Source organism: Coregonus lavaretus, assembly GCF_964263955.1.
Source record: "Coregonus lavaretus genome assembly, chromosome: 39".
Lineage (NCBI taxonomy): Eukaryota > Metazoa > Chordata > Actinopteri > Salmoniformes > Salmonidae > Coregonus > Coregonus lavaretus.
This window is the reverse complement of record NC_140026.1, coordinates 6,964,537-6,986,336: the sequence shown is the minus strand read 5'-3', so window position 1 is coordinate 6,986,336 and position 21,800 is coordinate 6,964,537. Positions and strand designations below refer to the sequence as shown.

General features: G+C 44.7%; 1 protein-coding gene across 1 annotated transcript; it reads left to right on the top strand.

The window, feature by feature from the left end:
* Positions 1 to 13,008: 13,008 nt before the first annotated feature.
* LOC311112883 (mannose-P-dolichol utilization defect 1 protein-like) lies at positions 13,009 to 18,128 on the top strand (the record flags this gene model as incomplete). The annotated part of the gene is made up of 7 exons (XM_084156027.1): positions 13,009 to 13,159; positions 13,619 to 13,684; positions 13,971 to 14,103; positions 14,253 to 14,338; positions 14,477 to 14,595; positions 15,945 to 16,055; positions 16,637 to 18,128. The coding sequence occupies 7 exons, from the start codon at positions 13,009 to 13,011 to the stop codon at positions 16,757 to 16,759; spliced, it is 789 nt and encodes a 262-aa protein (XP_084012153.1). The 3' UTR covers positions 16,760 to 18,128.
* Between the last annotated feature and the right edge of the window lie 3,672 nt (positions 18,129 to 21,800).

The following is a 21,800-nucleotide window of genomic DNA, read 5'->3' as shown; positions in this document are numbered from 1 at the left end:
ATGTATTAAAAATGTAGTTCCTATTTGTCGTTTTTTGGTGCTATGATTCAATATGTTACTTGTCATTGGCTCCCTCTCCTAGCCATTTTGAGTAATTCATTTGTCTAATTATCTTCTTATTTAATGATGTTTTTACCACATCAAAAAGGTCCGTAAACTATTTTTCTCTTTACCTATTTACTTCTATGATGATACAACACATCAGAGCTTCATCTAATTTACTCCTATGATGATACAACACATCAGAGCTTCATCTGTTTTACTCCTATGATGATACAACACATCAGAGCTTCATCTATTTTACTCCTATGATGATACAACACATCAGAGCTTCATCTGGTTAACTCCTATGATGATACAACACATCAGAGCTTCATCTGTTTTACTCCTATGATGATACAACACATCAGAGCTTCATCTGTTTAACTCCCATGATGATATAACACATCAGAGTCTCTCTTTACCAATTTATGCTAATTACTGTTAACACACCTTGTTTTGAATCATAGCATCATGTCATTGTGCAATTTAATATTCCTCCTTACATCCCTTTACATAATTCAACACCACTCAACGTCCCCCTTCAAAATATTACATTTTAAAGTTCGTTACAGTTCAGCTTTACCACAGATAAGCAGATTTTGACATAATTCAAAAAATGAAAGTCTGCTTACCTGTTAGTTGAGCTGTAGACTGCATCCTGTTCATGAAAACGCCAATCTGTTATAATGAGTTTCTCGGGTGTTCAAAGAATCAAGGATGCAAGGATATACTTAGACACTTTGTAGACAGTTAATGCAAATATTTAATGATCGGTACCGGGTTCGTGACAACAATGACCAGAGCTTTGCCCCTTGGTGTTACGAACTAACTTGAACAAAGAAGACACTCTACCATACATACCCTCTATTACCCTCTTCCTGGCATACATCTGGCAAGTCTCCATGGGCACTCCCTGTCTTTGATGTTCATCACTCTTTACCCCAAGTCACTATCCTAAACATCACTCATGCTATCCTAAACATCCCTAATCTCCTTTGACATAATGGAATGTAGACTTTCTGTCTCCTAACCACTTATCTAGTAACTCTAACCTGTTCCCCACGATAATATGACATGACATCATTATACCATAAAAACATCATATCAATAAGCCTACTCGTGTGTGGATGCATTCTGTGTTTTATAACCCTGTCTTTATTCCCACTGATGGTGATACAGGACAAGCGCCTGGAGACTGTGGAGGCTACCCACTCAGAACCCTGGAATAAACCACATCTCAGCAACAGCAAGGTGAGTTCAGTTCCAACCACTAAACCACTAGCCACCCCATCTTTAGGCCAGGGACTTTGTCACAAGACTGTTGAATTGCCTTTTTAACTTTCTACATACAGTATAGGTTTTGAATCTAGGATGCTGGGCAATCCTATAGCAAATCAGGGCACATCATTTTAAATAGATTATGACTGGGCTGGGCACCACCATAAATGTACATTTTGCTACAGTCCACTATTTTGGATCCATCTGTAATTTGTGTCCTGTATGTACCACTTCTACAGGGGAGGGACTTTGAGAAATGGAATGCCGGCCATTCAGAACCCTGGAACAAGCCTCATTTCAACAACAGCAAAGTGGGTTCTATGGAGAAAAAATATTTCAGTGAGAGGATGATATTGTAGGTGGTGTGTTATATTAACCTACCTGGGTTGTGTGTTATATTAACCTACCTGGGGTGGTGTAGGTTATATTAACCTACCTGGGGTGGTGTGTTATATTAACCTACCTGGGTGGTGTGTTATATTAACCTACCTGGGTTGTGTGTTATATTAACCTACCTGGGTGGTGTGTTATATTAACCTACCTGGGGTGGTGTGTTATATTAACCTACCTGGGTTGTGTGTGTTATATTAACCTACCTGGGTTGTGTGTGTTTTGCTCACAGCCTGGCCTAGAACAGATGCAAACGTTCCAGGAGTGTCTACAGCTCATCACAGAGCTAGCCGAGGACGTGAAGGACATCAGTAAAGTATAGTGGCTTGATACACTATTATGATACACTACAGCGGCAAGCAAAAGCATTCACCCTCCTTGGCATTTTTCCTATTTCGTTGCCTTTCAACCTGGAATTAAAATGGGGGGTTTTGAAGATGCAAAATATTTTCTATTGTGAAACAAACAAGAAATAATATAAAAAAACAGAAAACTTGAGCGTGCATAACTATTCACCCCCCAAAGTCAATACTTTGTAGAGCAACCTTTTGCAGCAATTACAGCTGCAAGTCTCTTGGAGTATGTCTCTATAAGCTTGGCACATCTAGCCACTGGGATTTTTGCCCATTCTTCAAGGCAAAACTGCTCCAGCTCCTTCAAGTTGGATGGGTTCCACTGGTGTACAGCAATCTTTAAGTCATACCACAGATTCTCAATTGGATTGAGGTCTGGGCTCTGACTAGGCAATTCCAAGACATTTAATTGTTTCCCCTTCAACCACTCAAGTGTTGCTTTAGCAGTATGCTTGGGTCATTGTCCTGCTGGAAGGTGAACCTCCGTCCCAGTCTCAAATCTCTGGAAGACTGAAACAGGTTTCCCTCAAGAATTTCCCTGTATTTAACGCCATCCATCATTCCTTCAATTCTGACCAATTTCCCAGTCCCTGCCGATGAAAACCATCCCCACAGCATGATGCTGCCACCACCATGCTTCACTGTGGGGATGGCGTTCTCGTGGTGATGAGAGGTGTTGGGTTTGCACCAGACATAGTGTTTTCCTTGATGGCCAAAAAGCTACATTTTTGTCTCATCTGACCAGAGTACCTTCTTCCATATGCTTAGGGAGCCTCCCACATGCCTTTTGGTGAACACCAAACGTGTTTGCTTATTTATTTCTTTAAGCAATGGCTTTTTTATGGCCACTCTTCCGTAAAGCCCAGCTCTGTGGAGTGTACGGCTTAAAGTGGTCCTATGGACAGATACTCCAATCTCCGCTGCGGAGCTTTGCAGCTCCTTCAGGGTTATCTTTGGTCTCTTTGTTGGCTCTCTGATTAATGCCCTCCTTGCCTGGTCCATGAGTTTTGGTGGGCGGCCCTCTCTTGGCCGGTTTGTTGTGGTGCCATATTCTTTCAATTTTTTTATAATGTTTTTAATGGTGCTCCGTGGGATGTTCAAAGTTTCTAATATCTTTTTATAACCCAAACCTGATCTGTACTTCTCCACAAGTTTGTCCCTGACCTGTTTGAAGAGCTCCTTGGTATTCATGGTGCCGCTTGCTTGGTGGTGCCCCTTGCTTAGTGGTGTTGCAGACTCTGGGGCCTTTCAGAACAGGTGTATATATATATATACTGAGATCATGTGACAGATCATGTGACACTTAGATTGCACACAGTTGGACTTTATTTAACTAATTATGTGACTTCTGAAGGTAATTGGTTGCACCAGATCTTATTTAGGGGCTTTATAGCAAAGGGTGTGAATACATATGCACCTTTCTGTTATTTATTTTGTAGAATTTTTTGAAACAAGTAATTTTTTTCATTTCACTTCACCAATTTCGACTATTATGTGTATGTCCATTACATGAAATAAAAATAAAAATCCATTTAAATGCCAGGTTGTAATGCAACAAAATAGGAAAAATGCCAAGGGGGATGAATACTTTTGCAAGGCACTGTACGACAATCTCGATCTGTACAGATGTAGGATCTTAATTTGAGCCAGTTTGCTACAGCAGGATAATAATCCTGCAGCAACAGGAAATGTGAATTATTATGTAGATTATAATTAATGGACATTTTTTATAGGGGTTGATAAATTTTTCGTAAGGGAAAATCAAGTCTGAAATTTCAAAGTGGAAATTACAAACTTCAGATGCCTTTTTAAACCTCAAATACAGTACCAGTTTAAAATGTCCTGCATTGCAGGAAAGTTCTCCTGTAACAGGGTGATCAAATTAAGATCTTACATCTGTACACGTAACTCAAACTTTCACATAAATCTCAAATTGACATCAACACATATTTTTATGGAAAAGTTCACATTCACTCACACAGTTTGTCAAACCGAAAATGTCAATACAATGATCAATATGTGAACTCACGTCTGCATCACGTCCTTGAATATGACATCACGTCCTTGAATATGACATCATTTCCTTGAATATGACATCACTTCCTTGCTTGCAGCTTGCCAGGAGAAGAGAGGTGAAGGGAGGAGAAGGTTCCACAGCATCACCTAGCCTGGAGAGCAGCCGGAGTCTCATTCTACTGTGGGCCAAGGAGCTCGAGCAGGTAACACGGTGAACAGGCTAACAAAACACAATAGAAGCAGTATCATACAGTGTGAGAGAGAAGGGAGATATAAAAAAAAGAGACAGGAAAACAGAGAGAAGGAGAAGTTTAAGTGATGTCATGGTATTATTGTCTCCTAAAACAATGGAGTCACTTCCATAGGACAATATTTATATAACGACACAGGGAGAGACCCAGATGCAGACACAGGTATCTAAGAGGCAGGTCGAGGACAGGCAGAAGTTCATTAACCAGGTCAGAGTCCGAAAGGTAGAGGGCGGCAAGCAGGCTCGAGGTCAGGGCAGGCTGAATGGTCAGGCAGGCGGGCTCAGTGTCAGGGCAGGCAGAAAAGGTCGGAACCGGCTAGAAAACAGAGACTTGGGAATACTGCAGCAAGACGAACTGGCAAAAAACTAACAGAAAACACTGGTATAAATACACAGGGAATAATGGGAACAAATGGGAACAAATGGGGGGGGTGGAGACAAGCACAAGACAGGTGAAACAGATCAGGGTGTGACAATTTATATACAGTGGGGAAAAAAAGTATTTAGTCAGCCACCAATTGTGCAAGTTCTCCCACTTAAAAAGATGAGAGAGGCCTGTGATTTTCATCATAGGTACACGTCAACTATGACAGACATAATGAGAAAAAAAAATCCAGAAAATCACATTGTAGGATTTTTTATGAATTTATTTGCAAATTATGGTGGAAAATAAGTATTTGGTCAATAACAAAAGTTTCTCAATACTTTGTTATATACCCTTTGTTGGCAATGACACAGGTCAAACGTTTTCTGTAAGTCTTCACAAGGTTTTCACACACTGTTGCTGGTATTTTGGCCCATTCCTCCATGCAGATCTCCTCTAGAGCAGTGATGTTTTGGGGCTGTCGCTGGGCAACACGGACTTTCAACTCCCTCCAAATATTTTCTATGGGGTTGAGATCTGGAGACTGGCTAGGCCACTCCAGGACCTTGAAATGCTTCTTACGAAGCCACTCCTTCGTTACCCAGGCAGTGTGTTTGGGATCATTGTCATGCTGAAGGACCCAGCCACGTTTCATCTTCAATGCCCTTGCTGATGGAAGGAGGTTTTCATTCAAAATCTCACGATACATGGCCCCATTCATTCTTTCCTTTACACGGATCAGTCGTCCTGGTCCCTTAGCAGAAAAACAGCCCCAAAGCATGATGTTTCCACCCCCATGCTTCACAGTAGGTATGGTGTTCTTTGGATGCAACTCAGCATTCTTTGTCCTCCAAACACGACGAGTTGAGTTTTTACCAAAAAGTTCTATTTTGGTTTAATCTGACCATATGACATTCTCCCAATCCTCTTCTGGATCATCCAAAAGCACTCTAGCAAACTTCAGACGGGCCTGGACATGTACTGGCTTAAGCAGGGGGACACGTCTGGCACTGCAGGATTTGAGTCCCTGACGGCGTAGTGTGTTACTGATGGTAGGCTTTGTTACTTTGGTCCCAGCTCTCTGCAGGTCATTCACTAGGTCCCCCTGTGTGGTTCTGGGATTTTTGCTCACCGTTCTTGTGATCATTTTGACCCCACGGGGTGAGAACTTGCGTGCAGTTGATTTCTTCAAACCAAGCTGCTTACCTATTGCAGATTCAGTCTTCCCAGCCTGGTGCAGGTCTACAATTTTGTTTCTGGTGTCCTTTGACAGCTCTTTGGTCTTGGCCATAGTGGAGTTTGGAGTGTGACTGTTTGAGGTTGTGGACAGGTGTCTTTTATACTGATAACAAGTTCAAACAGGTGCCATTAATACAGGTAACGAGTGGAGGACAGAGGAGCCTCTTAAAGAATAAGTTACAGGTCTGTGAGAGCCAGAAATCTTGCTTGTTTGTAGGTGACCAAATACTTATTTTCCACCATAATTTGCAAATAAATTCATTAAAAATCCTACAATGTGATTTTCTGGATTTTTTTTCCTCAATTTGTCTGTCATAGTTGACGTGTACCTATGATGAAAATTACAGGCCTCTCTCATCTTTTTAAGTGGGAGAACTTGCACAATTGGTGGCTGACTAAATACTTTTTTCCCCCACTGTACATACAGTGCATTCGGAAAGTATTCAGCCTTTTTTTTTTTAAGTATTATTTCCTTTTTCCACATTTTGTTTACGTTACAGCCTTATTGTAACATTTATTAAATCATTTATTTTTTCTCATCAATCTAGACGCTATACCCCATAAATATGCTATTTCTGTATTTTTTTTCAATTGTAATTTGCAAAAATCTCTAAACCTGTTTTTGCTTTGTCATTATGGGGTATTGTGTGTAGATTGATGAGGGGAAAAAAACAATTTAATTAATTTTAGAATAAGGCTGTAAAAGTAAAGGGATCTGAATACTTCCGAATACACTATGTATTTTCTGTGATCAATTTCTGTGATAGATTTGGTTTGTTTGGTTGTCATTACTTTAAATTACATTTCCTGACCTCACAGATGATCAGTAGTTTTGGCTGCATTCTCAGGGTCATTTACTATAAAATCACCTTCTTATATAAGTGATACAACTGTTCCTTTGTTCTCTCAGCTCCAGAAGACATCCACACCAACAACAGAGGTACAGATGACGAGAGGAAAGAGGGATCCAGGCGGAGGAGGGAAAGACGGAGGGTGGAAAGACAGAAGTTTGGAGAAAGAGAATCAGAGAATATTGGAATGGGCAACAGAACTGAAGAATGTCTCAGAGGTGTGTGTGTGTGTGTGTGTGTGTGTGTGTGTGTGTGTGTGTGTGTGTGTGTGTGTGTGTGTGTGTGTGTGTGTGTGTGTGTGTGTGTGTGTGTGTGTGTGTGTGTGTGTGTGTGTGTGTGTGCGTGCGAGAGAGAGAGAGAAATGTGCTACTGTTTATAAAGTGTGTCCACTGAATGTGAGAGTCTGTATATGCGTCCCAAATGTGTTTCCAGGTGTGTGGGCTGTCAGATGAGGACCTGAAGCGTCTGTTGTGTCCACGTGGGGTCAAGGAGTCTAGGCTAGCTGGCATTCTGCCATTGCTGGAGTTCGTAGCATGGTCTCTACTGTCAAATGACACTGAGGTGAGAGAAATGTATTGAATTGTGTCCGTGAGAGTGTGCACGTGTGTGTGTGTGTATGTGTGTTTGTGTGTGTGTGTGTGAAAGACATGTTTTGACTAATTCTACCCTAGTAGATTTTCTAGGCTGCTGTAGCGATGCTGCCATATGAATATAAACACTCTTGCAATGAATCTCCCTGTCTCTCATGTCAGGAGGACGTATCAAAGCTGTGGTTGTCAACCAAACAGAGAGCATGGAGAACTGGTGAGAGCTCAATGTTGTATTCCCCATCCTGTATTCTCTCTCTCTCTCTCTCGCGCTCTCTCTCTCTCTCTCTCTCTCGCTCTCTCGCTCTCTCGCTCTCTCTCTCTCTCTTTCTCTTTCTCTCTCTCTCCCCCCTCTCTCTCTCTCTCTCTCTCCCCCTCTCTCTCTCTCTCTCTGTCTCTCTCTCTCTCCCCCTCTGTCTCTTCCCCTCTCTCATTCGCTCTCTCTCTCCCCCTCCCCCTCAATTCAATTCAAGGTGCTTTATTGGCATGGGAAACATATGTTTACATTACCAAAGCAAGGGAAATGGATAAAACAAAAGTGAAATAAATAATAAAAAGTGAACAGTAAATATTACACTCACACAAGTTACAAAAGAATAAAGACATTACTAATGTCATATTATGTCTATATACAGCGTTGTAACGATGTGCAAATAGTTAAAGTAAAAAAGGGAACATAAATATGGGTTGTATTTACAATGGTGTTTGTTCTTCACTGGTTGCCTTTTTCTTGTGGCAACAGGTCACAAATATTGCAGCTGTGATTACACACTGTGGTATTTCACCTAATAGATATGGGAGTTTATCAAAAATGGATTTGTTTTCGAATTCTTTGTGGGTCTGTGTTATCTGAGGGAAATATGTGTCTCTAATATGGTCATACATTTGGCAGGAGGTTAGGAAGTGCAGCTCAGTTTCCACCTCATTTTGTGGGCAGTGTGCACATAGCCTGTCTTCTCTTGAGAGCCAGGTCTGCCTACGGCAACCTTTCTCAATAGCAAGGCTATGCTCGCTGAGTCTGTACATAGTCAAAGCTTTCCTTAATTGTGGGTCAGTCACAGTGGTCAGGTATTCTGCCAATGTGTACTCTCTGTTTAGGACCAAATAGAATTCTAGTTTGCTCTGTTTTTTTGTAAATTCTTTCCAATGTGTCAAGTAATTATCTTTTTGTTTTCTTATGATTTGGTTGGGTCTAATTGTGTTGCTGTCTTGGGGCTCTGTGGGGTCTGTTTGTGTTTGTGAACAGAGCCCCAGGACCAGCTTACTTAGGGGAGTCTTCTCCAAGTTCATCTCTTTGTAGGTGATGTCTTTCTTATGGAAGGTTTGGGAATCACTTCCTTTTAGGTGGTTGTAGAATGTAATGGCTCTTTTCTGGATTTTGATCATTAGCAGGTATTGGCCTAATTAAGCTCTGCATGCATTATTTGGTGTTTTACGTTGTACACAGAGGATATTGGTGTTTGTCCCATTTTGTGAATTCTTGGTTGGTGAGCGGACACCAGACCTCATAACCATAAAGGGCAATGTGTTCTATAACTGATTCAACTATGTTTAGCCAGATCCTAATTGGTATGTCAAATGTTATGTTCCTTTTGACGGCATAGAAGGCCCTTCTTGCCTTGTCTCTAAGATCATTCACAGCTTTGTGGAAGTTACCTGTGGCGCTGATGTTTAGGCCAAGGTATGTATCGTTTTTTTGTGTGCTCTAGGGCAACAGTGTCTAGATGGAATTTGTATTTGTGGTCCTGGCAACTGGACCTTTTTTGGAAAACCATTATATTTGTCTTACTGAAATTTACTGTCAGGGTCCAGGTCTGACAGAATCTGTGCAGAAGATCTATGTGCTGCTGTAGGCCCTTCTCTCTCTCTCTCTCTCTCTCCCTCCCTCTCTCTATCTCTTTCTCCCCCTCTCTCTCTCTCGCTCTCTCTCTCTCGCTCTCTCTCTCTCTTTCCCTCACCCAGTTATTATTGCACTAATCTGTTCTTCTCATTGCAAATAGGAAGCCAAAAGTACATCCCTAATTCTGTATGGCAATGGATTCACAGCGCTTCAGGTAGGAAGAAAGAAGAATGAACATTTATCACAATAACACATTCCATTACATTGAAATCATGCTGACACATAGTGCATGCAAGTGCAGCTACTGTTGATTTTCATTTTTCAATCAATTAAGAATCACTTAATTAATTAAACATTGAGTAATGATTTTGAGAAGAAAAAACCTCTCATGCCTCACTCTCTCCATCCCTCCTCTCCATCCCTCCTCTCCATCCCTCTCCATCCCTCTCTACACCCCTCTCTCCACCCATCTCTCCACCCCTCTCTCCACCTCTCTCTCCACCTCTCTCTCCACCTCTCTCCATCCCTCTCATGCCTCACTCTCTCCATCCCTCTCTCCATCCCTCTCTCCATCACTCTCTCCATCACTCTCTCCATCACTCTCTCCATCACTCTCTCCATCCCTCTCTACATCCCTCTCTACATCCCTCTCTCCATCCCTCTCTCCACCTCTCTCTCCACCTCTTTCCATCCCTCTCTCCATCCCTCTCTCCACCTCTCTCTCACCTCTCTCCATCCCTCTCTCCACCTCTCTCACCTCTCTCCATCCCTCTCTCCACCTCTCTCCACCTCTCTCCATCCCTCTCTCCATCCCTCTCTCATCCCTCTCTCCACCTCTCTCCATCCCTCTCTCCACCTCTCTCCATCCCTCTCTCCACCTCTCTCCATCCCTCTCTCTCCATCCCTCTCTCCACCTTTCTCCATCTCTCTCCACCACCACCTCCACTTCTCTCTCCCTCTACCTCCACCTTTCTCCACCTCCGCAGCCCAAGTGCGTCTGGAACCCCTCACCAGCCACCCCTGGCTGGCCTTCTCAGATGACAACCTTGAGGTGTGGGAGGGCCCCCAGAGGGGCGACACCATAAACTATCCCCTCCGCTTTGACATCTGGTCCTGCGTTCTGGGATGCCAGGTAGGGGGATGAGTTTGATTAATTAATTGAATTAGGAAATTAGAAATGGAAAAGAACAAAGTTAAGTGATATTTTACATCGCTGTACAGAGATATGAGTTTAAGTAAATTGAGTTTAAGCATATACACTACCGTTCAAAAGTTTTGGGTCACTTAGAAATGTCCTTGTTTTCGAAAGAAAAGCAATGTTTTTCTCCATTAAAATAACATCAAATTGATCAGAAATACAGTGTAGACATTGTTAATGTTGTAAATGGCTATTGTAGCTGGAAACGGCTGATTTTTTATGGAATATCTACATAGGCGTATGGAGGCCAATTATCAGCAACCATCAGTCCTGTGTTCCAATGGCACGTTGTGTTTGCTAATCTAAGTTTATAAATTGAAAAGGCTAATTGATCATTAGAAAACCGTTTTGCAATTATGTTAGCACAGCTGAAAACTGTTGTGCTGATTTAAAGAAGCAATAAAACTGGCCTTCTTAAAGACTAGTTGAGTATCTGGAGCATCAGCAATTGTGGGTTCAATTACAGAATCAAAATGGCCAGAAACAAATAACTTTCTTCTGAAACTCGTCAGTCTATTCTTGTTCTGAGAAATGAAGGCTATTCCATGTGAGAAATTGCCAAGAAACTGAAGATCTCGTACAACGCTGTGTACTACTCCCTAACCAGAATAGAAAGAGGAGTGGGAGGCCCCGGTGCACAACTGAGCAAGAGGACAAATACATTAGAGTGTCTAGTTTGAGAAACAGGCACCTCACAGGTCCTCAACTGGCAGCTTCATTAAATAGTACCCGCAAAACACCAGTCTCAACGTCAACAGTGAAGAGGCGACTCCGGGATGCTGACCTTCTAGGCAGAGTTGCAAAGAAAAAGCCATATCTCAGACTGGCCAATAAAAATAAAAGATTAAGATGGGAAAAAGATAACAGACGCTGGACAGAGGAAGATTGGAAAAAAGTGTTATGGACAGACAAATCGAAGTTTGAGGTGTTCGGATCACAAAGAAGAACATTTGTGAGATGCAGACCAAATGAAAAGATGCTGGAGGAGTGCTTGATGCCATCTGTCAAGCATGGTGGAGGCAATGTGGTGGTCTGGGGGTGCTTTGATAGTGGTAAAGTGGGAGATTTGTACAGGGTAAAAGGGATCTTGAAGAAGGAAGGCTATCACTCCATTTTGCAACGCCATGCCATATCCTGTGGACAGCGCTTGATTGGAGCCAATTTCCTCCTACAACAGGACAATGACCCAAAGCACAGCTCCAAACTATGCAATAACTATTTAAGGAAGAAGCAGTCAGCTGGTATTCTGTGAATAATGGAGTTGCCAGCACAGTCACCGGATCTCAACCCTATTGAGCTGTTGTGGGAGCAGCTTGACCGTATGCTACGTAAGAAGTTCCCATCAAGCCAATCCAACTTGTGGGAGGTGCTTCAGGAAACATGGGGTGAAATCTCTTCAGATTACCTCAACATATTGACAACTAGAATGCCAAAGGTCTGCAAGGCTGTAATTGCTGCAAATTGAGGATTCTTTGACGAAAGTAAAGTTTGAAGGACACAATAATTATTTATATTAAAAATCATTATTTCTAACCTTGTCAATAACTATATTTCCTATGCATTTTGCTATATTTCCTATTCAAATTAATTTCACGTATGTTTTCATGTAAAACAAGGACATTTCTAAGTGACCCCAAACTTTAGAACGGTAGTGTATGTGTGGTTTTTCTTGTGTAGTATTCACACGTACAACATACATTATTTTGTAGAGAAAACTCTGATTTATTCGTAATATTTTTGGGATTGATAAATCATTTTATCGGCCCTAGCAACCATCAACTAATCGATTGTGAAAAACTTGTGTTGAACGACTCTCCTCTACTACAAGGCCATCAACACAGGAAGGCACTACTGGGAAGTAGAGGTATCCAGCACAGGCAGCTGGAGACTGGGGGTGACATCTGTTACTGCACCCCGGAAAGGTCGGTTCCCCATGACCCCAGCGAAGGGCTACTGGACCCTGTGGAGGAGCGCCCAGAACACCCTGTGGGCCTGTTGTGATGACTCCTCGACCAAGCTACCTGTCTCAGCCCTGCCACACCTAGTAGGGGTCTACCTGGACTTCGAGGAGGGCCAGGTTTCCTTCTATGATGTAGAGAATAGGTATCATATCTATACGTTCACTGATACGTTTAAGGAGAGGGTGGTTCCTGTGTTCGGCTGTCTGGATGGGGATACGAAGATCAGGATTGTTCCACGGATGAAGATGCCATCTGCATCGGTGTTAGATAAAGCTGCAATGTGATCTAGATGGATTTGTTATGCAATGTTTTTTGTAACTCATTTTACATCACCTGCCAGAATATGTCAGAAAAATGGAAAATCACTGTTTGTCTCTTGAGAGAGATTCTCTTGAATTACAACAAAAAAAATCCTCTTTCACTGCACCTTTTCTAATGATATTACAATTTGAACACAATAAACAGAAAACTATGACAAAGTGTTTATTTGTTAATTTGAGATACCATCATGATGAAGGGTCAATTATTGAAACATCAGCGGCAGCAAGCCAATTCTGTGATACAGCAAGATCCGGAACGGTAGTCTCTGTTAATGTTTCTGTCTAGCTTGGGGGGAACAGTTATTATGCGCACACTGCTATGGCACGTCATATTTCCATAATGGCTACCCCTATGATGGAAGAACTTCCCAAGACCTCTGTGTTGGACCCACTGAAGGGTCTCCTGCTGACCTATTTCATGCCAGAATCATGTTACGACGAGTTTTTCCTAAATTTTAACTTTCTGGATGGTAAGTAAAGTTTTTGCGCAGTTTGCTGACGTTTAATTTCAAGAGCTAACTTAGCTAGCCAGGTCTTCAACGTTCAATGGATGAGCTAATGCTACCTAACTTGCAAAGACATTCGTTTTTGCTCGATATTTCACAATGTGTAACTTGTATCTTATCTTTTGCGATGAGAGGTACTGAATATAAAGAAAGATATTGGACGGAATGTACGTAGGGAGCTATCTAACCCGCTAAAAGAGTTAAAAATACAGAACAGGGACTATAGGGTAGTTTTGTTGTGACAGCGTTCAGAGGTGGGGCGATCCACAGGCCATCACATGATTGGTTGTATGAAGTTCCTCATTGGTTAGCGCCACTGTCCCAATCCATCTCAGTTCCTCAATAACGATAGATCGGAGTGTGTCATATCTCTCTGTTCTCTCTGTTAATACCAGTTTAATGATTGTTTGTTTCTGTCTGTAGTACCATGTCTGAAGATTGTGCTGAGCAAAGGTCTGGGCATTGGAATCATCTTGGGGTCTATGATGGGTAAGACTAAGATTATGTCTCTGTGTCCTTTTCTCTCTCTCACTCCCTCTCGTTCTCTCTTTGTCTGTCGGTCTCTCTCTTTCTCTTCCTATCTTTGCCTGTCCAAAGCATAACACCCTCTGCCTTTCTCTCATACAGATGGAGAGATATTCACAATAGTCATTAAGGACAAATTTAGATAATAAATGTAACCCATATCTCCCTCCTCCCCCTCCCTCCCTCTCTCTCTCTCTCTCTCTCTCTCTCTCTCTCTCTCTCTTTCTCCTTCTCTCCCCCCCTCCTACAGTGAAGCTGCCCCAGATCCTGAAGCTGATGGGGGCTAAGAGTGCCGAGGGTCTGAGCTTCAATTCTGTCCTGCTGGAGCTGCTGGCTATCACAGGAACCATGAGCTATAGCATCGCTAACAGCTTCCCCTTCAGGTACTGTGGTAGAGTTGTGCAGACAGACAGACAGACATGGACATGGACATGGACATGGACATGCACAGACAGACAGACACATGCACAGACGGACAGGCAGAGAGACACACACACACACCAGTTAACATATTTGGTGTTTTCTCCTTCAGTGCCTGGGGTGAGGCCCTGTTCCTCATGTTACAGACTGTAGCCATCGGGTTCCTCATCATGCACTATGGCGGCAACACAGTCAAAGGTAAGACACACACCTACCCGACGTGAGGACTGACGCTCACTAGTAACACTGCCTCTTGAGATTTACAATGTAGGATGTGACGTTAGCATAAGACTTGCTGCCATCATAATCAGTGGTTGTTGTTGTCCTCCCCCCTAGGTGTCCTGTTTCTGGGGGTGTATTTTGGCCTGGTGGCTCTGCTGCTCTCCCCCGTCACCCCCATGTCTGTAGTCATGGCCATGCAGGCATCCAACATGCCAGCTATCATCATCGGCAGGGTACGTGGAGCGCTCACTAACCAATAGGGCCTGAGGAGGTGTCGTGTATTAGGCTTTATAACATATTTAACATCATTGGCGTGTTATAACATAACAACATTGTTATAACACTGTTCGAGGACCACATTGGATAATACGTGTATTTAACATTTTCATGTGTTCTCCTCTGGGATTCCAGCCTGGGTACCAGTCTGTTTAGCTAACATCCCTCTAGCCTGGGTACCAGTCTGTTTAGCTAACAGTCCTCTCGCCTGGGTACCAGTCTGTTTAGCTAACATTCCTCTAGCCTGGGTACCAGTCTGTTTAGCTAACATCCCTCTAGCCTGGGTACCAGTCTGTTTAGCTAACATTCCTCTAGCCTGGGTACCAGTCTGTTTAGCTAACATTCCTCTAGCCTGGGTACCAGTCTGTTTAGCTAACAGTCCTCTAGCCTGGGTACCAGTCTGTTTAGCTAACATTCCACTAGCCTGGGTACCAGTCTGTTTAGCTAACATCCCTCTAGCCTGGGTACCAGTCTGTTTAGCTAACATTCCTCTAGCCTGGGTACCAGTCTGTTTAGCTAACATTCCTCTAGCCTGGGTACCAGTCTGTTTAGCTAACAGTCCTCTAGCCTGGGTACCAGTCTGTTTAGCTAACATTCCACTAGCCTGGGTACCAGTCTGTTTAGCTAACATCCCTCTAGCCTGGGTACCAGTCTGTTTAGCTAACAGTCCTCTAGCCTGGGTACCAGTCTGTTTAGCTAACATTCCTCTAGCCTGGGTACCAGTCTGTTTAGCTAACAGTCCTCTAGCCTGGGTACCAGTCTGTTTAGCTAACAGTCCTCTAGCCTGGGTACCAGTCTGTTTAGCTAACATTCCTCTATCCTGGTTACCAGTCTGTTTAGCTAACATTCCTCTAGCCTGGGTACTAGTCTGTTTAGCTAACATTCCTCTAGCCTGGGTGCCAGTCGTTTGCTCTCTGGCACATGACACAGAGTACAAGGAGTGTAATATTAGCTAAACAGACTGGTACCCAGGCTACTAGGGTTTCTTTGCACTTTTAAATTGTTAAACTGTAAAAATTACCCCAAAATAAATCAATAAAAAAAGAATATTGTGTTCTAAATGTATTATAAGTTATCATCATTTATACAGCGGGTGGGTCTAATCCTGAATGCTGATTGGTTAAAACTGTTGGTAACCCGTTGTATAAAAGTGATAATGCCCTCGAAGTCGGTGTTTGGAGGATGTATTGGACATTGTCTCGGGCCTAACAACACCTGTGCCAATATATCCTCCCAACACCGGCTTCTCTGGTATTATCACCATTTAACACAATGTGATAATGTGTATTTCTCCCTGTCATTACAGCTGATACAGGTAGTGACTAACTATGGGAACGGACACACAGGTCAGCTGTCTGCCATCACTGTGTTGATGCTGTTCGCAGGCTCCCTGGCTCGCATATTCACCTCAATACAGGTATGTGTGAATGTACATTTTACGTTACATTTACATTTGAGCCATTTAGCAGATGCTCTTATCCAGAGCGGCTTACAGTGTTTGTGTGTGTGTGTGTGTGTGTGAGAGAGAAATATGTTTACTGTGTATAAAGTGTGTCCACTGTATGTGAGAGTGTATATGTGTCCCAAATGGAACCCAATTCTCTATAGTGCACTACATTTGACCACAGCCCCTATTGTGCCTGGTCAAAAGGAGTGTAGTCTAAAGGGAAAAGTAATCTTCTTTACACTCAGCTCAAGGTTTAGGTCAGGGTCAAAGAAGACACCAAGGTTTCTGGCCGTAGGCTTTACATTGGTGGTGAAATTACCAAAGTTCTTTCCAATCTGGGTTCTATCAAGGTGAGGGGCCAAGTAAATCAACCTCTTTAAAATGTGTCCACTGTATGTCAGAGTGTGTATATGCGTCCCAAATATGTATATGGACCCTGGTCAAAAGGAGTGCACTCTAAAGGGAAAAGGGTGCCATTTGGGACACAGTCTGTGTGTGATCCTGTCCTAATCCAACATAAACTCTACTTCCTGGTTTCTCTCTGTAAACAGGAAACAGGTGACTCCTTGATGGCCCTGACCTATGTCATATCCTCTTCCTGTAACGGCCTCATCGCTGCCCAGCTCCTGTACTACTGGAACAGCAGCCCGGCGCTGAAGAAGAAGACGGAGTAGACACACAGACTGGTGGACATGAAGACAGTCTGAAATGGGAACCTCGTTTTCAAGCAGTGTACTATATAGAGAATAGGATGCCATTCAAGATGCTGACAGTGACAGAGAGATTATATAGACAATGTGTATGGATCTAAAATGGCACCCTATACCTATGTAGTTCACTACTTTTGACAGGACTATTGGCTCTGGTCAAAAGTAACACCCTATTCCCTATATAGTGCACTACTTTTGACCAGAACCCTACTAGTGCACTATATGGGGTGTTATTTGAGATGTGCCCAATACAAACACTCTGCTGTCCCCTACTACAGCCTAGCCCTGGACCAAATCACTTTCTATTCCCACTACCCAAACCAAGCTTTCGCCCAGTTAGAATAGCTCACAGAGAAATCTCCCACGTTTTACATCAGTGATTTAGCTCAGGGAAGGAAGGCTTGACCCTCTTGTTAGTCCATCCTAAACACTGATTCTACTAGATGGAAGTGGTCTGTTGTTTCTTTATACTTCCCCAACAATGCATTCCATTGTTCCAGTAATATTACATGTGTTGTTCTCGGAACAGACTCTAGAATGAGAAAACATTCTAGAACACAACCAGGAAGTTGGCTAATAGCTGTAATCAATGGGTCAAGCAATAGAGAAGTATACTGTGAAATTCTGTTCTTATGTTTGAGAAAAATGTTTGATTTTCTTTATGAAGGTTAGGTAGTTGGAGCTTTGTGGCCTGAGTGCGAGCAAAGAGGTCTAGGGTGAAGTTGCCCCTAGATGCTGATCTTAGTCCAGTTCCCTAGGGGGGACATCAGCAAGCAATCAAAATAACTGTACTGAACCAAACGGTTATTAGTCCAAAATGCAGTTGCACCTTTTCAGTTTTTTCGGTTTGTTTCTTTGTAAGTAAGATCTGTAGTTAAATAATTCAAATTGGATCCAGATTAAAACTGGGAGCAGAAATGTGGTAGCGTTGTAGTGTAATGTTGAAGTCCAATTTCTCTGTATAGTTTTAGTTTAGCTGTTGAGATTGAACTTCTGAATCATGTTATGGTGCTGCTTGGGGGTTGTATACCAGAGCTACAGTTCTGAAGATGGTAAGAGAGTTGATTTTTAAATACGAAATATAATTAAACATGTTCTGTTTTTGTTGGGACTGCTCCAGCGTGCCTGTCGTTGTCAGTCTTATATCTAGAAGATTTGTGTGTGGTACACTTTCACACCACTAGACAGAGACAAACTTTCACCCATTATTTTGTACATACACTTAGTTCTCTCAAAGTAGAGGCATGAAGATCTTGTTCTCTGTTGCTGCCTAGACTCTTTCATAACTTTTTAGCTTTTAATCAGTGAGTAATAAATATGTTATATAGATTAATTTGTCTCTGTTTATACTCTCTTACTCTTTATTATCACGTTTCTGTCACGGTTCAGACAGACGACCAGAGGACCACAATTGCGTCACACCAGAAAGTTTATTAAAACTTAAGGGAAAAGGGAAGTAGGGAGTGAATGAAGGCTCCAGGGGTAACAGGGATCCCGTCCAATGTGCTGGGTCTGTGCCCCCCCCAGTGGCAGCGATGCGTCCTATGAAGCCGGTGGTGGGTGGTCCAGAAGTCCGGGATTGAAGAGTAGTCAGGAGTCGTTATGGCAGAAGCAGGTCTGGATCTCCTGGGGCAGAAGAGTATCCAAAAATCAGGCAGGTCCGGGGTCACAAAACCAGGGTGAGCCAGAAGCGCGAGCAAACAGGTTCCGGGTGTGAGCTTTGCAGACGATCTGACACCGGAGAGCTGAAAGACAGGGCCTTAAATACTGGGAGAGGTAGTGGGTAATGCAGCGCAGCTGGCAGAGTAATTAGAGCAGAGCAGAGCAGGGACAGGTGGAGCTAGTTAGGCTGAGTAGAGAGAGTGGTGAGCAGAGTGGAAGAAAATTAAGGTGGTAACCCGGTGGAGTGAGAGGCTCATGACAGAACCCCCCCCCCAAGGGACGGCCCCAGAAGTCCCAAGAGCAACACCACGCCGGGCGGGAGGAGGGGAGCCGGAGGAGGGCTAGAACTCCTCCGAACGGTCCGAGTGAACGTCCTCATCCTCGGAGGAAGCTGGAGGGCCGTGGTCGGGAGATGGGACAGGTCCCGAGACAGGATCAGGCACAGGACAGGAAGCCGAGCGGGCAGGACGGTTAGGGACCCCTCTGGGGCGGCCCCTACGGATTGCAGGTTGATCAGGATGCCGTTGGTGGAAAGCGGTGATGAGAGTCCTATCCACAATCCGACTAGCTGGCACCCAGGTCCTTTCCTCAGGTCCATAGCCCTCCCAGTCAATGAGGTACTGGAGACCCCTACCCCTCCGTCTGGACCGAAGCAGGCGGCGGACGGTGTAAACCAGACCACCATCGACGAGCCGTGGAGGAGGAGGACAAGGCGCAGCAGGGACCAGCGGACTCTCATGGATGGGCTTAATCTTAGACACATGGAAAGTGGGGTGCACCCTCAGGGAATTAGGCAGTTGGAGCCGGACAGCAGTTGGGCTAATCACTCTTATGATAGGGAATGGGCCAATGAACCGAGGTGCCAGCTTCTGCGACTCCACCCTGAGTGGCAGGTTCTTCGATGACAACCACACCCTTTGACCAACATGGTAGGTGGGAGCAGGAATTCTCCGACGGTTGGCCCCGGTAGTGTAGCTGGCAACGGATCTGAGGAGTGTGGCTCGGGCTTGTGACCAGGTGCGGCGACATCGACGGGCAAAAGCAAGTGCAGATGGGCAAGTAACCTCCTCTTCCTGGCTGGCAAATAGAGGAGGCTGGTATCCATAAACACATTGGAAAGGGGACATACCGATGGCAGAGCAGGTCAGAGAATTGTGCGCGTACTCCACCCATGTCAATTGCTGCGACCAGGAGTGGGGGTTGCGTGAAGTCATGCATCGCAGTGCCTTCTCGAGCTCCTGATTAGCCCGCTCTGACTGCCCATTGGATTGGGGATGGAATCCGGAAGTCAGACTGACTGTGGCTCCCAGCAGGTGACAGAACTCCTTCCAAAAAGCGGAGGAGAATTGTGGACCACGGTCAGAAACTACATCCTTTGGCAGTCCGTGGATCCGGAAGACGTGTTCCAGGACCACCTGGGCGGTCTCCTTGGCGGTTGGGAGCTTGGGGAGGGGAATGAAGTGTGCCATCTTGCTGAAACGGTCAACTATGGTGAGAATGACGGTCATGCCACTTGAAGGGGGCAGCCCTGTGACAAAGTCAAGGGCGATGTGAGACCAGGGACGTCTGGGCACAGGCAGGGGCTGCAGCAATCCGGCTGGGGGCTGGCAGGACGACTTGTGTTGGTTGCAGATGGGGCAGGCTTGGACGAATTCCCGTACATCCTTTCTCAGAGAGGGCCACCAGAACCTCTGGGCGAGCAGGTTGTAAGTGCGGGTGGAGCCAGGGTGACAAGCTAGGCGGGAGTCATGTCCCCACTGAACGACCTGGGACCTCAGGTCTTCGGGGACAAAAAGGCGGTCAGCTGGGCAAGTGCTGGGACCTGGCTGGTTACGGAGAGCCTCCAGCACCTGTTCCTCAACAGCCCAGGTCAGAGCTGCAACGATGCAGGGACTTGGCAGAATCGACACAGGGTCCTTGGAGGGGGTGTCATCCTTCTGGAATTGACGGGAGAGGGCGTCTGGCTTGGTGTTGCGTGATCCAGGCCGGTATGACAGAGTGAAATTAAACCTGGTGAAGAACAGGGCCCAGCGGGACTGCCTGGAGTTCAACCGTTTGGCCGTGCGGATGTACTCCAAGTTCTTATGATCGGTCCAAACGAGAAATGGAATGGTGGACCCCTCCAGCCAGTGACGCCACTCCTCCAAGGCAAGCTTCACAGCCAGCAGCTCACGGTTCCCTATGTCGTAATTGCACTCAGAGGGGGACAACCGACGTGAGAAAAAGGCACAGGGATGGAGCTTCCTATCCTCCGCAGCCCACTGAGAAATCACAGCACCAACTCCCACATCCGAGGCGTCCACCTCCACAATGAATTGCCGGTCCACATCAGGCATCTGGAGGATGGGAGCGGAGGTGAACCTCACCTTGAGGGTACTGAAGGCTTTGTCGGCTGCTGGGGTCCAGGTGAAGGGTTGCTTGGTGCTGGTTAGAGCAGTGAGAGGGGCAGCAACGGTACTGTAGTTCCGGATAAACTTTCTATAGAAGTTAGCAAACCCCAGAAACTGTTGCAGCTTCTTTCTGTTCTCCGGAACTGGCCATGAAGTGACTGCTGATACTTTGGCAGGATCCATTTGGATACTTCCCTCTGCCACTATGTACCCCAGGAAGGCCACTGTCTTGACGTGAAACTCACATTTCTCTGCCTTGGCGTAGAGGGAATTCTCCAGAAGACGATGAAGGACTTGCTGGACATGGCGGGTGTGTTCAGACAGGTTTCTGGAGTAGATTAAGATGTCATCCAGGTAAACGAAGACAAACTTGTTTAACATGTCCCGCAGTACATCATTCACTAGAGCCTGGAACACAGCAGGAGCATTGGTGAGGCCAAAAGGCATAACCAGATACTCGTAGTGGCCTGTTGGTGTATTGAATGCGGTTTTCCATTAATCTCCCTCCCGGATCCGCACTAGGTGGTAAGCGTTTCTGAGATCCAACTTGGTAAAAACAGTGGCTCCCTGGAGCAACTCAAAAGCAGAGGTGAGCAGAGGCAGAGGGTAACGGTTTTTCACTGTGATGTCGTTGAGTCCCCTGTAGTCGATGCAGGGGCGAAGAGATCCGTCCTTCTTCCCCACAAAGAAGAAGCCAGCACCAGCAGGAGATGAAGATGAACGGATTAATCCTGCGGACAGAGAGCCATTGATGTAGTCCTCCATGGACTTTCTTTCAGGAGCAGACAACGAATAAAGACGACCCTTTGGAGGGGCTGTTCCAGGGAGGAGGTCGATGGCACAGTCGTACGGTCGGTGAGGGGGCAGAGATGTGGCTCTTGCTTTGTTAAACACCTCTCTGAGACCATGGTAGCATTCTGGGACATTGGAGAGGTCAGGAGCGGAGTTAGTAG